Source organism: Ascaphus truei, chromosome 2, assembly GCF_040206685.1.
Source record: "Ascaphus truei isolate aAscTru1 chromosome 2, aAscTru1.hap1, whole genome shotgun sequence".
In the NCBI taxonomy this organism is placed as follows: Eukaryota; Metazoa; Chordata; class Amphibia; order Anura; family Ascaphidae; genus Ascaphus; species Ascaphus truei.
This window is the reverse complement of record NC_134484.1, coordinates 471,028,963-471,050,262: the sequence shown is the minus strand read 5'-3', so window position 1 is coordinate 471,050,262 and position 21,300 is coordinate 471,028,963. Positions and strand designations below refer to the sequence as shown.

Genomic DNA, 21,300 nt, shown 5'->3' with positions numbered 1-21,300 from the left:
GTTAATAATCAAGTACAATCACTTACTTTTCACGTCCAGTTAAGAATTGTTATGTAGTCACATTAAAGGAGTATTCAGGGTTAATTACCTCTCATAGGAAGTCCGTAGGCCTGCTGGGTGTTCTGGAAAAGCCACGTGCAGCATAGTGGAGTAATATGGCTCTCAATTGAGTATAAAGGTTGGAAATGGGTCCCTGACCTTCAACGGATGGGATGGAGCACATTTGGAAAAAAATTATACTTTTAAGATCACCTTTCACTGTGTGACCAGTTTATTCTGCCTATGCTCGTAGCCTCTAAATGCCAAGATTAATTCAGAAGCTTGTCTCTTTCTCTAATTTCTCTATTTACCCTTTCCCTCCCTGACCATCACCTCATCTCATTTACTGTCTCTGAATCCTCCTTTTCACTTCCATTTACCCCTCCGTTCTGTAGAGACCTGCGTTTTATTAAGCCAACCGCTCTCCGCTCCACTTTGCTCTCCTCCCTCTTCTCTCTGCTCCTCTACTGACCCCGACAACCTTGTTATGAACTATAATTTTGCCCTATCTTCCTCTCAAGATCTACATGCCCCACTTCTTCTCTGCCACTCTCACCCTTCTAACCTCAGACCTTGGTTAAACTGCCATACATGAATGCTTTGCTCCTACACTCGCTCCTCTGAATGCTCCTACAGTAGATGCAATATCATACTCTCTTTAAGGATCTAAAAAGAACAATCTTGAGGAAGTATATATACAGTATGTTTATGGTGTATTTTTTATTTTATTTTAAATAATTATTAGGGCACTTCTGATTTTAATGGTACTGTAGCTCATACATAGCACATATACTGCTGCTTAAATTTTAACCCTTTAGGCACCGCATGTTTGTCATGCACTCCATGCTGCAGCATTTTCATTTCCTCTCTTTTCACTATGCAGTGGAAGAAATAGATGAGAACGTATAACATTGGTAGTGTAGAACCTACTGAAATGGGTGTACCGTGACGTATGCTTAAAATATTTAGGCCAAAGTATGGAACTAAATGACCCATATTTATGAAGACAGAATATAGATAATATACATAGTAATGTACTAAATGATTGATCAAGTTGGATGTAGCACTGGGGCTTTTTTGTCTCGTATACTGTATTGTATAGTATGTCTTTATATAGCGCCATTAATGTACATTGCGCTTGTACATTAGGTTACAAACCCAGTAGCTCTCCAAATGATACAAATATATACGTACACAATGTAGTGGGTTTGGGTTTTCAGCTTGCTAAGACTGTTAGTTATTAGAAGTAGATTGATTGATATGTTGTTCTTGAGGTCTCCTCCTTTCTTGTGGATTAGGATGGAGTGGAAGAAATACATAAGACCGTATAATATTGGTGGTGTAGGACCTACTGAAATGAGTGTACCGTGACGTAAGCTTAAAATATTTAGGCCAAAGTATAGAACTAAATGACCCATATTTATGAAGACAGAATATAGATAATTATAAGGGATATATCTGGATTCCTAAGATGGCTGCCGACAGGAAGTGACCTCACACCCGCACTGAAGCAACCGTGGCCATCTTGCTTCCTGGCAATTCCTGCCCCTCATTACCTGACAGGAAGTCAGCCTCTCTCTAGCCCTCATTGCCAGCACCTGCTTCTGGCCTTTAAAGAGCAGGTAGATGCTCCCTGACGTTGCTTGTGCAAAGTACTCTGTACCTGGTTCTGCTTCAGTGCTGCCTTTGCCTCAGTAATTGCCTGCTTGTGCTTTACTTCTGCTTGGACTTGACTATCCCTGCCTCAACTCTGGAATTGGCCTTGACTTACCCTGCATCCCAGGCCAAGGTCAGTGTACTACTCCCTACCTCTGCCCTGTGGATTCATATCCTGTCTTGCGGTCAACAACATTACAGATAATATACTTAGTAATGTACTGAATGATTTGTCCAAACTGTTTTGTGCAGAAAAACAATGAAAACAACTAAATATTGGGACTTATTAGTGTTAGATGCATTTTATTCCCCAACATTTTTCTTTTCCACAATTCTAATTCAAGTAAGTTTGTTGTATAAAACAAAACAGAAAACAGCGCACAACGCTCATTGTGAAATAAGTAAATACAATTTATATGTTAAAAATGATTCAAGGTTCTGCGTACATCAGATAAATGGAAAACGGGCATTGAATGTAACAATGATGGCTGTTACCACTCATGGACACTGAAACACATGGGGAAGCAGAGATGGATAGCTTGGTCCACTTCAGTGTTCTGCGGTCAGATGTCCTGCGGTGCTCACGTCTGTCACGATGTGCGTGCAAAGAGTCCTGTAAACTCACCCACAGCATCCAGAAGAGTGAGTCCAAAGCTCTGTTTAGATCAGGAGTAGCAGTTGTTTCACTGGCAGTCTCGAGGGACAGCGTCTGACGTCTAGCTCGCGGCACCACGCTGAGCGCCGTCGTGCAGTGATGACGTCACCGTATAGGCATCAGTCAGGAAAAGTGACGAAAATGCTGATGAATCACCAGAGTACTTGTATAGTACCACGGGTTACATACAGGTCAACAGAGGGTATATTCCTCTGTTGGAATATACCCTCTGTTGACCTGTATGTAACCCGTGGTACTATACAAGTACTCTGGTGATTCAACAGCATTTACGTCACTTTTCCTGACTGACGCCTATACGGTGACGTCATCACTGCACGACGGCGCTCAGTGTGGTGCCGCGAGCTAGACGTCAGACGCTGTCCCTCGAGACTGCCAGTGAAACAACTGCTACTCCTGATCTAAACGGAGCTTTGGACTCACTCTTCTGGACGCTGTGGGCGAGTTTACAGGACTCTTTGCACGCACATCGTGACGGACGGGAGCACTGCAGGCCATCTGACCGCAGAACACTGAAGTGGACCAAGCTATCCATCTCTGCTTCCCCGTGTGTTCCAGTGTCCATGAGTGGTAACAGCCATTATTGTTACATTCAATGCCCGTTTTCCATTTATCTGATGTACGCAGAATCTTGAATAATTTTTAACATATAAATTGTATTTACTTATTTCACGATGAGCGTTTTGCGCTGTTTTCTGTTTTGTTTTGTCTAGATTATCAGGGTCTTGGGCTACCCTAACTACAGCAGCAGACGGTCCTTACATTTAATTGGTAACACAGTTATTTATACTCACTTGGGTATTTAGTGGTATTTTATTCACTATTATTTCACAATTGCTGGTTCATTTTAGTTGCGCACTTATATTGTTTTAAGTTTGTGTATATTAATGTATATACCTATTAGTGTTTGTACAGTATATGTATGTGTGTGTTTGGGGTGTAATATTCATGCATGTGTTGCGTCCTTGAAAGGTTGCAGACCCTTGCCTTGACCAATCAATACAGTAATAAATACAAATGATCATTTTAAAACATTTTAAGTCACTGAGCTTCTAGAAACAACTTTCAGGTCTTTGGTGGCCTCCATCAAAGTCATTGGGGACACTGGATATTAAGGGGCCACAACCTTAAAACTATGGGTTAAAAAGTGAACATTGTTAATTAAGCAGTGAGAGAGTACATTTTGCAAATTATTTTGTTAGTAATTTGCTTTCAGTCATTTTGATTGACAGATAAATAATTTCAGTTCTATATTTTTTGTTTACTCCTGTTAGAGAACCTCCTGAAGGAGGAGCCCAGCGAGAGCTCTGATATGTCCAGAAACCATCTGATTCCTCGCAGCCCTGAAGTGCCAAAATCCAATGATTCCTGCCACACGTTGGACACATGCAAGGAACCAGTGCCAGCAGAGAATTCCTTTATTTGTACAGAGTGTGGGAAACAACTCGGTAATAAGAGGAACCTCCTAAGACACGAGAATATTCATAAAGGGGAGAAACATTTCAAATGTACAGAGTGTGGGAAACAGTTCGCCAGTAATGAATATCTCCTCAAACACCAGAACATTCATACTGGGAAGAAACCTTTCAAATGTGGAGAGTGTGGGAAACAGTTCGCCAGTAATGAATATCTCCTCAAACACCAGATTATTCATAAAGGGGAGAAACATTTCAAATGTACAGTGTGTGGGAAACAATTCAGTAATAAGGGGAGCCTCCTAAGACACGAGAATATTCATACAGGGGAGAAACATTTAAAATGTACAGAGTGTGGGAAACAACTCAGTAATAAGGGGAGCCTCCTAAGACACGAGAATATTCATACAGGGGAGAAACATTTCAAATGTACAGAGTGTGGGAAACAATTTAATAGTAAGGGGACCCTCCTAAGACACGAGAATATTCATACAGGGGAGAAACATTTCAAATGTAAAGAGTGTGGGAAACAACTCAGTACTAAGGGGAGCCTCCTAAGACACGAGAATATTCATACAGGGGAGAAACATTTCAAATGTACAGAGTGTGGCAAACAATTCAGCAGTAAGGAATATCTCCTCAAACACCAGAATATTCATACTGGGAAGAAACCTTTCAAATGTGGAGAGTGTGGGAAATGTTTCTCTCGGAAGATTGGCCTCATTGAACATAAGGGGATTCACACAGGGGTAAAACCATTCACATGTACAGAGTGTGGGAAAAGTTATTCACGGAAGATCAGTCTCCTCGAACATGAGAGGAGTCACACAGGGGTAAAACCATTCCCATGTACAGTGTGTGGGAAAAGCTTTTTACGGAAGGGCGACCTCCTAATACACCACAGTATCCACACAGGGAAGAAACCTTTCCCATGTACAGAGTGTGACAAACAATTCAGTGCTAAGCGCAGCCTCCTCCAACACCAGATAATTCATATAGGGGCAAACCGAAAACAATTCCCATGTACAGAGTGTGGAAAAAGTTTTTCACTGAAGAGGGACCTCCTCGTACACCATAGGATCCACACAGGGGAGACACCTTTCCCATGTACAGAGTGTGAGAAACAATTCAGTTTTAAGGGCAGTCTTCTCAAACACCAGATAATTCATACAGGGGCAAACCCAAAACCATTCCCATGTACAGTGTGTGGGAAACAATTCAGTGTTAAGGGCAGCCTCGTCAAACACCAGATGAGTCATACAGGGGAGAAACCTTTCACATGTACAGTGTGTGGGAAAAGCTTTTCTCATAAGAGTTACCTCTTCAAACATCAGATGATTCATACAAGTGAGAAACCACTTGCTTGTTCAGAGTAGGGATTTCCAATTTTCTGGTATCGTAGTAATACTGTAGTAATAAAAACAACTTGTAACTTGATACTTCCCATTAGTTATTGCAGTGGTACTTGTATCGGCCAACTGCAGAGAGCTGAGTGTGGGATGGTCTGGCAAAGAGAGGAGGGGGTGAGCACAGAGAGAGATTAGTCATTACTTCATAAAGTGGGAAGGGAACTTTGCCAATCCTGTCTTCTTGTCCCATTTATCCCAGTGGAAGAGGGGGCAATAAACAAAGGGAATATCACAAGTTTCTCTGGGGCATACTGATTTGGGTATCCAAAGTAAATTGGCAAGTGAAAAAGAGAATAACCATTCAGGTTTAATTTCCACCCAACATTTGGGTTCAATAGACATATGCCAATCAATGACTAGTAATCTGGGCTGCTGCCAAATGCAATGTAAAAGTTAGGAAGAGCTAGGCCTCGATCTCCACACAAACAAGATTTTTTTTTTTTGTAATTTACATTTTTATTGACATTTTTGGCTTCAGACATACTGCATTTCATTCCAATATTTCAAACAAGATGCATTAGTAGTCTCAAATATCATGAAAAACATAAAGAAATAACCAAAGGGAAATGGGGTGGGGGGAGGGATTGTGTTGAAGGTCCATTTTGTCTTTTATTGTCTAAACTTAGATGGCTCGTTCTGGCTCCTGCGCAGTCCCAGTCTCTCGGTCCCAAAACCCCCATTACAAGTCAAAGTAGAACGCATCTAGAATTATCAAAGCAGTATTGTGGTGGGATTCACTCCTGGGATGTCCGTCTTGGCCAGCCACAGCAACCAGACTTTTTGAAATTTATTGGCAGTCATTCACCAAACTTGGAAAAACTAACATCTGGCACATGAACCAAATGTTATTCCTAATTTTGGCAACTGTTGAAATCTCATTATTTCCACAATGCCGCAATCTCTTCTTGGGTCCTTCACTATCCTGGGGGACTCCACTTCCCTCAATTCTCCGCTGTTGGAGCCTCCATTACAGGAATAACCAAGTGTCCCTCTCCTCATTCCCTGGTTTGTCCTCCATGTGCGCCCTGGACTCTGCAGTGTTTCAAGTAGTATGTTGCTGGCTATCTTCCCTGACAGGGAAGCGCCGTGTAGGGGAATTGAGTGGTAATGGTGAGGCCGCTTTAAGAGTTAATTGGATGGTCTGGGAAAGTTACCTTGTCTCTTTAAGGCCTTAATTGGTCGCCATTCCTCCCCGACCGCATGCTGAGGGTCTCCATGACTCCTCCAGGGCAGGCTCGTCCTCCGCACGGTAGGTGAAGTTTGATTTAATCCCCAGTTTTGACAGGAATTCACCCTTTTCCAACTATCTAATGGACACTGCCCGACGTTCTTTAATCTCCAGGAGTCCAAGGGGAAACGTCCACTGATACCGGACGCCATGTTCCCTAAGGACCTTGGTTTTTGGTTGTAGTCTGCATCTCCTTTCCAGGGTGTTAGGAGACATATATTCTGGTAGACATGTAGGTTTACATCTTCAAATGTTATGGTGGGAGAATTGTGTGTAATCACACATAGCGCTTCTTTCCCTTTGAAATAATATATGTTGTGTAATTTTGTATATTGTGCTGGCTTTTCTGTTTTTGTTGTGAGTGAAATCGTATGATTACATCTCTGGGGGGGGTCTCACTTGGTTGGGGACGAGCTCTAAGGGCCCTGTGACACCTATCTAGGAGAATCTCTGTCTCTGTTTTTCCTGGAAGGAGCGAGGTTATCCATCTAGAGATAAAGTCCTCAATTTCAACAATTTCTTCTGGGATACCCCTGATTCGCACATTGTTTCTTCTATCCCGGTTTTCGGAATCCTCCTTCTTGTCAATGATACCTGCTACTTGTGCCTTCAGATAGGCAGTTGTTTTTTCGGTCTTCCTCACTGCTTTGATTGCAGCGTGCATTTTTCTCTCAAGCTCATCAGTCCTGTCTCCAATGAGATTGATGTCCTTCCTTAGCTCCTGTAGTTCAGATTGTAGTAATGACTTTTAAATCATTGAACAAAGACTTCAAGTCCTTTTTAAGATCACTTTGTGTGACCAGTTCCCTGTCTCCGCTGTCGGCTCTTTCTCTCTGTGCGTCCATCTCCGAGTCAGAGCCGTGGCTTGATTCCCTTGCAGGGGCTCTTCCCGCTCTGTCCGGATCTGAATTAGTGAAATATTTCTTTAAATCCATTGTCTGCTTTTGTTTTTGGGATCTGGTTGCCACCCCTGAGTCCTCCGCTACCACTACTTGTGTTTTTGTATCTAAATTTATTAGGCTTAATAGTTGATTTTGCGTGTTATAAGGCTGGGTACTGGTGGAGCTGTTCCTTTATGCTGCCATAACCATTGGCGCCGCGCATGCGCCTCCCCACAAACAAGATTTTATTAAATGGGTCTTAAGTTGCATTAAGGTGTGGCAGAATTAAGTAAGTATTAATGAATCCACTCTCCTCTTGTCATGATTATTGTCTTCTTCTGTACCAGATGCTGTCAGTCTAGATTTACTCACTCATTCTTTATTCTCTTTCAGTGTAAGTACTGCTGTAAACACTAGTACCAATTGCAGACTTTTAAGACACTCTTTTTAGCAATTTATATCTTTAAAAAAATTTTTTTAGAAACACTAAACAGATTAGTTAGTGTTCTGTGAGACTCAATTGAGGGTCTGCGAATTGGGAAACGGGTAATCATGGTGGCTTTATACGCGGATGACCTTCATCTGTTTTGTTCAGATCCACATGAACAGATACCAATGATAATGCAGATTATTGATAGCTTTCAAACATTTACAGGATATAAAATTCATTTTACAAAGGCTGAGATTCTTTGGCTAAGGAGGGGACAGTCTGACTCGACCACCAATTCTGTTTAAGGTCGCCAGGGATTCTATTAAACACCTAGGCATTCACTTTCCCTTAAAATTGCAGAAGTTATACGAGATGAATTATAACCCATCATAAATAAGATTGCAGAGGAGTTGGCAGGTTGGACGAAACTGCCACTGACTATGTCTGGGAGAATTGCCTTAGTCAAAATGGTCTCTTTCCCAAAACTCCTATACTTGGTCCAGGCACTTCCCCTACTTATTGGGAAAAAAGACAAAACAAAAATACATTGGAACTTTACTAATTTTATTTGGAATAAGAAGGAACATAGGATCAGTCTGCAAAGGCTACAAACCGATAGCGAAAAGGGAGGTCTGAGACAACAAGATGTGGGGGCCTTCAATCCAATTGCACTAACAAGATACATTGGGGATTGGATGTTTGAAAGATCAGCATTTGTTAACTAAGGTGGAGGGACAGCTAGCTTTTCCACACTCCCTGAGGTTTCTGCCCTTCCTTCGAGACACGGATAATGTAAATACAGTAATACTTAACTGTGTTTTTTTCAGGGACGCTGTTATCGCCTGGCGTAAAATTAGAAAATATTTCACACTATCCCGAACAGTCTCTAAATACCTACCTATTGTGGGAAACAAGAGAAAGGGATGGGGGAGCACTGGTGGAAGTGTAGAATAGAGTACAGTCTGGTTCAGGTGTATTAAACTCTGAAGCTCTATAAGTGGATGTTTTAGATCTAATATAATTTTAAACACCCACATGGCCTTGTGCAAATGCTGTCGCATCAAGGTATCTTTAGGTCCTCACTTCTTTGTCTTGTGAATTCGATCGTCGCCTCGCGTCTGGGCTCTTCTCCTTCTTCTTTGGAATGGTATCGCCTTCTTTGTCTTGTGAATTCGCCTCGCGTCCGGGCTCTTCTTCTTCTTCTTCTTTGGTGTGGTATCACCCTCGAAATAAATACATATATATGTGAACAGAATGTATGTACAATGGGATAATATTGCCAGAGAAAAAAGGGGATAGTTTAAAAACACTCACACGGGCATGTGTGGGTGCACTCTAGGGGGTGGTATCTTTAGACTCCAGGGGGTAGTCCCACTTCTCCAATCGTAAGTAATTTGACTTAATGTCAAGTGATAGGGGAAAAAAATATCAAAATGTTGCTACTCACACGGCCAAGTGTGAGTGCACACTTGGAAAGGTGTCTTTTCTTTCTCCTCCTGTCGTCGCCGGATCGGAAATTGAAGCGGGTGCTGATGGTAACCCGGTAATAGCTCTCTCCCAAATAGATAAATAAAGTTTTAAGCCCAGGGAGTCAGGGCCAAAGTCTTTATTATAAATATAACATTAATATAAGTACCGTGCGCTAACCAATTACGCCACAGGAACATGCTCCAGTCGCGTAATTGGTTAGCGCACGGTACTTATATTAATGTTATATTTATAATAAAGACTTTGGCCCTGACTCCCTGGGCTTAAAACTTTATTTATCTATTTGGGAGAGAGCTATTACCGGGTTACCATCAGCACCCGCTTCAATTTCCGATCCGGCGACGACAGGAGGAGAAAGAAAAGACACCTTTCCAAGTGTGCACTCACACTCGGCCGTGTGAGTAGCAACATTTTGATATTTTTTTCCCCTATCACTTGACATTAAGTCAAATTACTTACGATTGGAGAAGTGGGACTACCCCCTGGAGTCTAAAGATACCACCCCCTAGAGTGCACCCATACATGCCCGTGTGAGTGTTTTTAAACTATCCCCTTTTTTCTCTGGCAATATTATCCCATTGTACATACATTCTGGTCACATATATATGTATTTATTTCGAGGGTGATACTACACCAAAGAAGAAGAAGAAGAGCCCGGACGCGAGGCGAATTCACAAGACAAAGAAGGCGATACCATTCCAAAGAAGAAGGAGAAGAAGAGCCCAGACGCGAGGCGACGATCGAATTCACAAGACAAAGAAGTGAGGACCTAAAGATACCTTGATGCGACAGCATTTGCACAAGGCCGTGTGAGTGTTTAAAATTATTTTAGATCTAAAACATCCACTTATAGAGCTTCAGAGTTTAATACACCTGAACCAGACTGTACTCTATTCTACACTTCCACCAATGCTCCCCCATCCCTTTCTCTTGTTTGCTTTACTTTGAAGGATCCTGGGTAGATCCTTCTTTGGGGTCGTTAGAGTCACAGGAGGAAAAGAAACAGAGGGATACCTTACCTACTACCAAGGTTGTTATTACACCTCTTTCCCGCACTCACTTTCAATACAGGTAGCGCCCGGGTTTTCTGTTTTCTATTGTGGGAAACCCCAACTTTGATGCAGCCCCAAATCACTCGATCTTTAAGAACTGGGCTACTAGGGGCCTTGTACATATTTCTGACTGTTTCGGTCCAATGGAACAGGTATTTCCAACAACTTGGAGAAAAATACCAGTTATCAAATAAACAATTCTTTGCTTTCCTGCAGCTGAGACATTATGCAGCCAGTCTGATCAGGGAAGTGCCATCTTTATTGGAGCATAATGCGCTGGAGGCGGGGCTTGATACATCCCTAAAGACGGACTTCACTTCCAAAATGATTTACAGTAGTTTGATAGAGATCCATACTGCCAAGCACTGGAATCCTTTGCTCACCAAATAGCAAGTGGAGTTCCCTGAGCTTTTGGATCTAGAAGTTCTGGTCGTGGGGTATGGGGAGGTGCGCTCTATTACTTTTTAGATGCTAACTTAAGAGCTACAGATCAAAATAGTCAATTGGGTGTACATATCCCCAGCACAGCTGAATACATTCCAACATGGATCCAGGGTACTGTGTCAGAAATGTGGCTGCAATTATGCTAATATTTCACATTGTGGTACTGTAGGAAGATACGGAAATGTTGGTATAAGACCTTAAAGCTTTCTAAATAAGCTCTTGCGAGTACAGCTTTCCTTTGACTCCGAGAGGTCTAACCACCTACCCCGTTCACCCCCCCCTCTGCCCTCAAAAATTACAATACAAACCCCAATACATTGAACACCCCCTCCTCTCCACCCCCCAATATATACAGTACAGTTATGGTCAAAATCCCTATTATCTAGATTTGGATAATAGCACATTTGCCCATTAAAAAATAAAACATAACATTATCCAGCCAGCATGTAGTAAATTAAAGTTGTACTTACCCCTGCCAGGATTAAAATAAAAAAAAGTAACTACTGACCTGCAACCCCTTAATCACCGTAGTGGTCTGTTAATTAAACGGGTTGAACCCACCCCCTGCTACCAACCCAGGAGGCCTAACCACCCTCACCTGGGCTACTACCCCCACCCATTGATTGTCACAGTAGTAAACCGTGACCTATTGGAACAGTTGGATTCCATTACTTGGCAAAAAGGTTTTATATGGGTAACGTTGGACATCACATCCCTGTATACGGTTATAGACCATCATCAGGGGATGGCAGCTGTCAGACACTTTCTTGAACACTCCACTTTATCACTTGTACAGAGCACTTTTATTTTAGATTGTATTCATTTTCTTCTCACACATAATTATTTTAAGTTTGATGGGGTTTTCTATCTCCAAACACGTGGTACCGCTATGGGCACTAGTTTTGCCCCCTCGTATGCAAACCTATTTTTAGGTTTGTGGGAGTCGGACCACATGTTTGGCGATAGAAACCCCTATCGACAGTTTATCACTTTTTATAAGCGTTATATAGATGATCTTATTTTTATTTTATTTATTCACTTTTATTATTTATAGATTACCTTAATAATAATAATTTAAACTTACACTTCACTCACACATATAATTTTCATCACATACATTATCTGGACGTGGTATTATTTATTGATATTAATATGTTTATTAGTTCAGATGTTTATAGGAAACCCAATTCACGCAACACTTTTCTCAGAGCTGACAGCTGCCACCCCAAGTCCCTTTTGAGAAATATTCCAAAGGGACAGTTAATAAGGTTAAAAAGAATTTGCTCCAACAATGAAGACTTTATTAAACAATCACATGAACTTCTTTCAAGGTTCCAAGATAGGGGCTACTTACCCACAGATCTGGAAAAATCACTAGAGGAAGTGAACAAAATTACCAGGGAAGAGTTATTACTAAAACAAAGGAATAAGCCTCCCAATCATGACATGAGGGCTATTAATCAGCCCTTATTTATTACTCAATACAACACTCAAATAGGTCAAATTAAACATAACATATTAAAAAAACACTGGGACATCCTTTCGGGGGATTCTCTTTTGAAACATGTCTATGCGGAAGGTCCCCAATTTGTTTTTAAGAAGGCCAGAACCATTGCTAATTCAGTCTCCCTTAGTCTTTTCTCTAGTAAACAAAATAATAGTACTAGACGGTTACCCAAGGGAAGCTTCAAATGTCTCAAATGCTTCCCAATTCATCATTCACATCTTTTGTCACTGGGTGTGAGTTCCCTGTTACGTCCTTCATCAACTGTGATAGCACATTCGTGATTTATGTTTTGAATTGCGGATGTGGTAGGCAGTATGTGGGCCGTACTACACGTGCCCTGAAGGTACGTATTAGGGAGCATATGAGACTCATTAGAAAGGGAGATCTCGTCCACCCGGTAGCACAACATTTTACCAACTGCAGATTGGGAAATATTGATACATTTATCTACATGGGGATAGAGCAAGTGCCAAGTCCCATCAGTGGTGGCAATAGGGTTGAACTTCTAGATAAACGTGAGCTTTATTGGATATTCACATTAAAAACCAGAATACCCTACGGCCTAAACTCTGATTGGGACTTGGCACCTTATCTACATTGATTAATCATTAATAATTGTCTTCCTCTGCTATATATATTCATTCATTTATACATTTGACAATATATTAGTTTTTGGTTTTATATCAATTAATTATATTGTCTAACAATTGAATTGTTTGGTTAATTCCTTAAATTCTGTATGAAGTTTCCCTGTTTTTGTACCTTGCCCGCATTTTCATCTATCATCAGTGTGCTACATCTATATTGTTCTATTGATAACTTAGAATATTAGTATAATTTTAGTTTTAGCATATGTTTTCTCCCCACAACAGTCCAATAAATTAATTAATTATATATAACAAATTAATTATATATGATAACTGTTTATGATTCATTTTCTAAATATACTTGTTGGCCCCAGTTATGTCACTCCCAGACCCATTACAGCTCATTATACGATCTCTCATTTTTTCAAATGGATGATGACGTTTTATATATCTATGTACATATCTACAACAGTTTTGATTTATACCATTGTGTATTGATATGCACTAATATATTAATCATCTAGTCCAGCCGTTTGTCAGGTATTTTCTTTCTTTTAATAGAAATATTCATGTTTTCTTTATGTTTCCTTTTAATTATGCATTTTCCCTTCTTTTCCAGTGTTTTGCACTGTTGAAAGATATACCAGGTATTCATATCTGTATTTCTAGTATTATGATTGTTTTTGTGTTTTGTTGTCAATAAAGTTTGAGTATTTTGTATTCCCCACGTTGCGCGCTGACGTCATCACGCCCATGCCACTACTGAGAGCTTCAGGAAGTGAACGGCGAGTGGACAGCGGCGCGCCTCATGGGTATATAAACAGCTTGGTGAGTACCCTATATAGTCACCTTGAAAAAGAGCTTGCGCTCGAAACGCGTTGGTGGGGGTCTGTGAACCCCGTAATGCAGCTGTTTTTTTGTCATTCCCATTAAATTCATTTTTTAATGGGCACACGCTCCCTTGGATATCTTTCATTTTTTGTTTCCTAAGCTTCTGGTGCCTGCTTTTTCCTATTGTTTCTCTTGCTATCACCCCAGAAAAAACGGAAGCACACCCCCTGCTGTGGATGAAGACTGGACAGTCTTAAGGACACATACTACTCAGAGTGAGTCATTCAAATCACCTGCTTATTCTCCATTCCGATAATATATGTTGGGTCACTTTATTGTGAGGTCTCTTACTACATTGTTCGTAGGGACCCTAGCCCACTAGTCGGATTATAATGGAGTAGTGATTGTTCTACATCAAGCATGTCAAACTCGCGGGCCGCATGCGGCCCACAATGAACATATTTGCGGCCCAGTTCACCAATATTTAACTCGCACTGCGCGCGCGCTTTCTCCAAAGGAAAAAAAAAAAAACCTCCCCCCTCTCCCGATTGGCTGGCACGTGTTGGCACGCTGCCAGAATTTTTTTTGGCCCGGAGCAAGCTCTATCCGAGTATTTATATACTTTAAATGGCTAAAGTGTAAGCGTATTCTCTCCTCTATGGAGAGAATAATGGATAGCTTAGGGTGTATAACCACTAAGAACAGTATCATCGGCACTCCTGATGAAACCGAGTAAGGTGAAACGTGTAGAGTGACGTTGATAGAGGATTCACCGCCACCTCGCCAACCGGAACTGCCTAAACCCGCTGACGTCACATCCGGATTTGCTGAAACGCAACCGTGAAACGCACGCCGAGCAGAGGAGAAGCAGAAAGCTGAACCGGAGGCGAGATCAATTGTGTATCTAAATGCCTAATAACTTAAATCATGTGAGTGTATTGTGATATACTTACCATTCTAATACAGTTTTATACAGTCTGCACTATGTTTGATTCTCTGTGCTTAACCATTTAAGGAATCCACAAATACATCATTGCTGAAGTTGACACACTCGTCCTCAAATTGAAGAGGCAATATCTAAAGATACCGTTACGTACACAGATCTATTCTCACTTTTGTGAGTATAACAGTCATAGACCTTAAGAAGACTAATTCACTTGTAATATAACTATACTGCACCATTAGATATATTTTTTGTTTCCACATGTTTGCGCTTCCCATCGACCACTTCTTGTCTGCCTTGTTCCTGCTGTTGCCCGACCCTGCTTCGTATTTGGACTCCGCACTTCTTATCTCCTGACCCAGCTTATGTACGACCATCCTCCACTCTCCAATCCAGACCTCGGCTAAGTACCTCCTACGATCCGCTACTCTCCTATCCAGACCCGGCAAGTATAATGACTAATCTGACTTCTGTATTCCTGACCCGGCTTGCAAGACTACTCTACATTCTACACCAGTGATTCCCAACCAGGGTTCCGAGGAACCCTGGGGCTCCTTGAAGCAGTCTCAGGGGTTCCTCCTACGGACCACAGACCCCCCCCCCGGGGATGTTTTTTTTGGTATGTATTTTGTACGGTGGATTGAGTGAGAGCGGGGTAATTGATGGAAGGTAAGGGCGAGTGATAGAAGGGAGGGGGGCGGGAGGGAGTGAGTGAGGAAAAGAGGGAGTAAGAGTGAGACGCAAGTGATAAATACATGCAAGGCGGGGATGGGGGGAGAGTTAGTGAGACGGATGGGAGAGAAATACATGGGTAGATTGTAGGAAATAGAGGTGGCTCGTGAGGTGTGAAATTTTGTGACTGCCCCCTGTCGAACCTATTATGTGTCAGCCAGATAGGGGTTCCCCGAGATTTTTCTAAATACCTCAAGGATTCCTCCAAACAAAAAAGGTTGGAAATCACTGTTCTAGACGCACCCTTGCGATTGTGGGTTGGCGTTACATACAATTCCCTACCTCAGCCTCGCGGTCGCGTCTGGTTTATGGCGAGCTGCGCGTTACATATACATATATATATATATATATATATATGTAGCCCTGCTTCCTATCACTAGCAAGCTGCTACTATGTGCTGTATTACCAGCCGGCTCATAGGGCCTAAGTCTCTGCCACGGAGAGCCTAGGGTGCGCGCAATATTTATAACGGGTGCCTCGCCTCCACCTGCGACAGCTCCCGCCAAAGGGGGAGTGAGTCTTCGCAGGACGTATATGCAAGAATTACACTTACACAGCCAAGTTCTAAAACCAATCTCTTTTACTTGCAGACCAAACTCACAGTACATTACTTGCCATAACATTCCTATATATATATGTAGACGTTATATAGCACACCACGGCGGACGTCATCATTACATAGCGCCACGACGGACGCCCCACAACATGCGCCACAGCGGACGCCAACAATAATCCATCACCCGCCACCGGGTGAGCCCACCCCGTGTCCAATCCTTACGGATTAGTCCTCCCGCTCACAGCAGGCCCTATGTGTGTGTATGGGTGACTGCGCAGCCACTATGTCTCGGGTGAAAGAATGGTACCGGTGGTGCACTTGATGAAATACCTGCTGAGCACTCCGGTGCTCGGGACTGCCACGATCTTCAAAAGGGTCTCTGTACGTCGACACCGATCTATCTCTCTCTCTAGGGTCCGTGGCTCTTCCACCCGGACTCCGGCAACACCAGTGGGGGTCTGAGCCCAGACCTCCCTCTCGACAGTATAGTCCCGGGCAAGACTTACAGTTGCTAGGGGAACAGGAACCTTACTAAGGCAATCCCTAGCTCAGCTTGTCTCTAAGGTGACTCAGGGCTAACTGGGCCTGGGGCGCCGGGGCGGTTCAACCTCCCCTCGCAGACTCTCCGTCTCCTCTCCAATCAGCTCTCCCTCCACGTGCGCGCAACCACTGCCTATATCTCTGGCACCTCCTCCGCCCATTGGCTAGACTCTCACCTGACCCTCCCCGCAGGGCTGCTGGGTCAAGGGACTGCTTTCTCCCGCCAAACGCACGGTCCTCCTTCGCGGACTTTGCCACTACTATTTGCAAGTGCAACCTCCCGCACTTTGGGGTGAATCAGGGGTCACGGCTACATCTATATATATATATATATATATATCTATATATATAGATATATATCTATATCTATATATATGTAAGGGGGTCACCCCCGGTTCCCCTGATTTTCCTTTGCCCCCTGCTTACCCCTGTGGCAGTGGGGGAAGGGGACGGCGACTTCTCCAGGCGGGCACCGGCCTCTTGGTTTTGGCGCGAGCTTCGCCAATGCGCAGTAAAGATCGCACACACGGTCCCCATAGAAAAGAGCTTTGCCAAGGACTACAATTCCCAGCAGCCTCAGGGGACTGCACTTTCACCTTTGTCACAGGCAGCATTGAAGCCAATAGAGCTGGCAGATTCTCATGCTGCAGAGTTACAACAATGTTGTGTGCAGACAGGATTTTTGTCAGTTGGAGCACACTAGTCAGTCAGAGACTGGAGCAGCCCAGGGAAGGAGGTAGGGTACAGGAGTCAGGGACTCCCTGTACTAGGCCAGCACCCCCAGGGCCCGAGATAGCTCAGCTCCCCAGTAAGGTGAGTGTTGCCAGGGACAGCCCTCAGGTTAGGGACCCTGCCACTTACATTAGTGGGAGCTGGGAAAGAAAGGTTACAGAGAGTTGGAGTCAGGGAGCTGTGAGGGAAGGAAGGGTGCGGGGAGCGAGTGCAGCTCCTGCCCCATATAGGTACCTACACCCCAGGTAGGCCCCAACTCCCCACTAGTTTAGTGGGTAAGTGCTGAGGGAGGCCCAAGATAGGGACGCTGCCCTTAGTATAGAGTGCTGCCTTGTCAGAGTCACGGCTGTTAGTGCTGTGAGGTCTGACAGGCAGGCACCTTGTTGCGCAGCACGTTAGCTGCAGCATCCAGTGAGCTACAGCTTGCTGCTGTAGGCGCTGGGACTTGTTAGGTCTTAGTAAGTACAGTCAAGGCTGGGAAGAGTTAGGGGAGTGGGGCAGGTTATTAACCCCGGTAGGCCTCTAGGAGTTTTCCCCAAAGCCACTTTAGGTTGCGGTACCACAGGGACAGGCCCTAGGTTAGGGTTCCTGTCACGTTAGTACCAAGTGTTAGTTAGGGACTCAGCGGACGCTGCGGTTCCTGTAAAGCGGTTCGGACCCACGTTGGGGTCCGCAGAGACTATTCCAGAGGGAGACCGCCCTGGCGGTCTGCGTACAAAGGAGTTCGGTTGGAGGATCAGACGGATTCATCACACGTCTGACCCTTTGCGAAGCCAGTTGCTGATCCGAGTACCGGAGTGCTCGGCAGGTACCATACAGTCATAAGTGCACCAACGGGCCCCTTAGTGTAACTGTGACTGCGCAGTCACCCACGTTCTCTCCAAGAGTGCGGGACATTGGGTGGGATTCTCAGGACACTGGGTGGGATCACCTGGTGTTGGGGAAGCGTCCTGCGCGACGCCGTAGGTGTCTCCTCTAGAGAGGGACACAGGTTATATTATGGTATTACCGTGATATATTGTTTGCATGTTAGTAAAGTCCTTAGATATTATACCTCACCGTGTATGTTATTATTGATTGTCCTGCGAGGAACCACTCCCCCTCTGGTGGGAGCCATCGCAGGTGGAGGCGCTGAATTGAGTAAGTGGTTACCCCTAGTATAATTGCCCCAGGTTCCCCGTGGCGGAAGCTCAGCCCTCCTGCGAGCCAACAGGTAATGCACCACACCTATGGTAACACTGTATGTTCCTTGCACCCACATCAGATCTGCGATTGGGGGGGGGGGGGAATACCCGTTACATATAGATATATAATATATATATATAGATATAGATATATAATATATATATATATATATATATATATATAGATAGATAGATAGATATCTATATATATATATATATATATCTATATATATATATATACTAGCTGAGAGACCCGGCGTTGCCCGGGATGTAAATGCGTAATAGGTAGTATTATTTATAAATCGTGGAACAATAGGTGACTGTTTGTTGTAAAGGTTGGATAATAATATTGAAAAGAAAGATGGAAGAAAATGTAATACGATGTTGTATAAAAATGGTTTATTGTAACCACACCACAGTACAATGTATATTTTGGTGCCATAAGTGATGTAAAAATCTGAGTCGTGTGTCCTGCTAGGGTGTGAGGCGGCGGGTGGCGCGTGGGTTGTGAGTGCTGTGTGCGAGTGGGGGTCCTGCTAGGGTGTGAGGCGGCGGGTGGTGCGTGGGTTGTGAGTGCTGTCTGTGAGTGGGGGTCCTGCTAGGGTGTGAGGCGGCGGGTGGCGCGTGGGTTGTGAGTGCTGTCTGTGAGTGGGGGTCCTGCAAGGGTGTGAGGCGGCGGCTGGCGCGTGGGTTGTGAGTGCTGTCTGTGAGTGGGGGGTCCTGCTAGGGTGTGAGGCGGTGGGTCAGTGATGTCGGTGCGTAGGGGCGGGAGGCAGCAGGTGTGTGTGGCGGCAGGTATGTGTCGAGTGTGGCGGGTGTCTGTTGAGTGCGTGCAGCGGCTGTGAGGCGGTGGGTGAAAGGCAGAGGCGGCCGGAGTAAGGGCGGGTGAAAGGCAGAGGCGGGGTGGGGAGGCGGTAAGGCGGGCATGAAGGCGAAGGGCGGCGGGAAGGGGAGGAGGGGGTGGAGGAGGGGGGCAAGGGGTGGAGGAGGGGGGCAAGGGGTGGAGGAGGGGGGCAAGGGGTGGAGGAGGGGGGAAGGGTTAGAGGAGGGGGGGAAGGGTTAGAGGAGGGGGGGAAGGGTTAGAGGAGGGGGGGAAGGGTTAGAGGAGGGGGGGAAGGGTTAGAGGAGGGGGGGAAGGGTTAGAGGAGGGGGGGAAGGGTTAGAGGAGGGGGGGAAGGGTTAGAGGAGGGGGGGAAGGGTTAGAGGAGGGGGGGGGAAGGGTTAGAGGAGGGGGGGGGAAGGGTTAGAGGAGGGGGGGGAAGGGTTAGAGGAGGGGGGGGGAAGGGTTAGAGGAGGGGGGGGAAGGGTTAGAGGAGGGGGGGGAAGGGTTAGAGGAGGGGGGGAAGGGTTAGAGGAGGGGGGGAAGGGTTAGAGGAGGGGGGGGGAAGGGTTAGAGGAGGGGGGGGAAGGGTTAGAGGAGGGGGGGGAAGGGTTAGAGGAGGGGTGGAAGTGTGGGAGGGGGTGGGAGGGGAAAGGGGAAAAAGAGGTGGAGGGGGGGGGAAGAGGAGCGGAGGGGGGGGGTGGAAAGGGGAGCGGAGGGGGGGTGAAGGGGAGCGGAGGGGGGGAAGGGGAGCGGGGGGGGGAAGGGGAGCGGGGGGGGGAAGGGGAGCGGGGGGGGGGAAGGGGAGCGGGGGGGGGAAGGGGAGCGGGGGGGAAGGGGAGCGGGGGGGAAGGGGAGCGGGGGGGAGGGGAGAAGGGGGAAGGGTTAGAGGAGGGGGGGGGAAGGGTTAGAGGGGGGGGGGAAGGGTTAGAGGAGGGGGGGAAGGGTTAGAGGAGGGGGGGGAAGGGTTAGAGGAGGGGGGGGAAGGGTTAGAGGAGGGGGGGGAAGGGTTAGAGGAGGGGGGGGAAGGGTTAGAGGAGGGGGTGGAAGTGTGGGAGGGGGTGGGAGGGGAAAGGGGAAAAAGAGGTGGAGGGGGGGGAAGAGGAGCGGAGGGGGGGTGGAAAGGGGAGCGGAGGGGGGGTGAAGGGGAGCGGAGGGGGGGAAGGGGAGCGGGGGGGGAAGGGGAGCGGGGGGGGAGGGGAGAAGTGGTGGGAAGGGGGAGGAGGGGGGAGGTGGTGGAAAGGGGGAGAAGGGGGGAGGTGGTGGGAAGGGGGAGAAGGGGGGAGGTGGTGGGAAGGGGGAGGTGGTGGGAAGGAGGAGGAGGGGGAAGGTGGTGGAAAGGGAGAGAAGGGGGGATGTGGTGGGAAGGGGGAGGAGGGGGAAGGTGGTGGGAAGGGGGAGGAGGGGGAAGGTGGTGGGAAGGGGAAGGTGGTGGGAAGGGGGAGGAGGGGGGAGGTGGTGGGAAGGGGGGGAGGGTGGAGGTGGTGGAAAGGGGGGGGAGGTGGTGGAAAGGGGGGGGAGGTGGTGGGAAGGGGGGGAGGTGGTGGGAAGGGGGGGGAGGTGGGAAGGGGGAGGCGGAGGGAAGGGGGGGAGGGTGGAGGTGGTGGAAAGGGGGGGGAGGTGGTGGGAAGGGGGGGAGGTGGTGGGAAGGGGGGGAGGTGGGAAGGGGGAGGCGGAGGGAAGGCGGGGGGTGGGAGGCGGTGGGAAGGCGGGGGGTGGGAGGAGGTGGGAAGGCGGGGGGGTGGGAGGCGGTGGGATGGCGGGGGGTGGGAGGCGGTGGGAAGGGGGGTGGGAGGCGGTGGGAAGGGGGGGAGGTGGTGGGAAGGGGGGGGGAGGTGGTGGGAAGGGGGGGGGAGGCGGTGGGAAGGGGGGGGAGGAAGGGGTGGGGGGAGGCGGTGGGAAGGGGTGGGGGGAGGCGGTGGGAAGGGGGGCTGGGAGGCGGTGGGAAGGGGTGGGGGGAGGCGGTGGGAAGGGGGGGAGGCGGTGGGAAGGGGGGGGAGGCGGTGGGAAGGTGGAGGGGAGGCGGTGGGAAGGGGGGGGAGGCGGTGGGAAGGGGGGGAGGCGGTGTGAAGGGGGGGGGGAGGCGGTGGGAAGGGGGGGGAGGCGGTGGGAAGGGGGGGTGGAGGGGAGGTGGAGGGGAGGTGAAGGTGGGG

At 46.5% G+C, this 21,300-nt stretch overlaps 1 protein-coding gene across 7 annotated transcripts in view; it reads left to right on the top strand.

Annotated features, from left to right (window-relative positions):
• The window catches only part of LOC142488346 (uncharacterized), a 193,423-nt gene that overhangs the window by 157,834 nt on the left and 14,289 nt on the right, over positions 1-21,300 (top strand). Inside the window, exons 1-2 of one of the 7 annotated variants that reach the window (XM_075588748.1) lie at positions 10,105-14,569; positions 14,656-15,028. The exons of 4 other annotated variants lie outside the window; for them this stretch is intronic. Coding sequence is in view for 1 of the 3 variants with exons in the window: in XM_075588747.1 (XP_075444862.1) it covers positions 3,643-5,159 (1,517 nt within the window). In the remaining 2 variants the exon portion in view is untranslated. Of the gene's footprint in view, positions 1-3,642; positions 5,221-10,104; positions 15,029-21,300 lie in introns of those variants that run through there. 2 more of the 7 variants (XM_075588749.1, XM_075588747.1) reach the window with 2 other exon arrangements.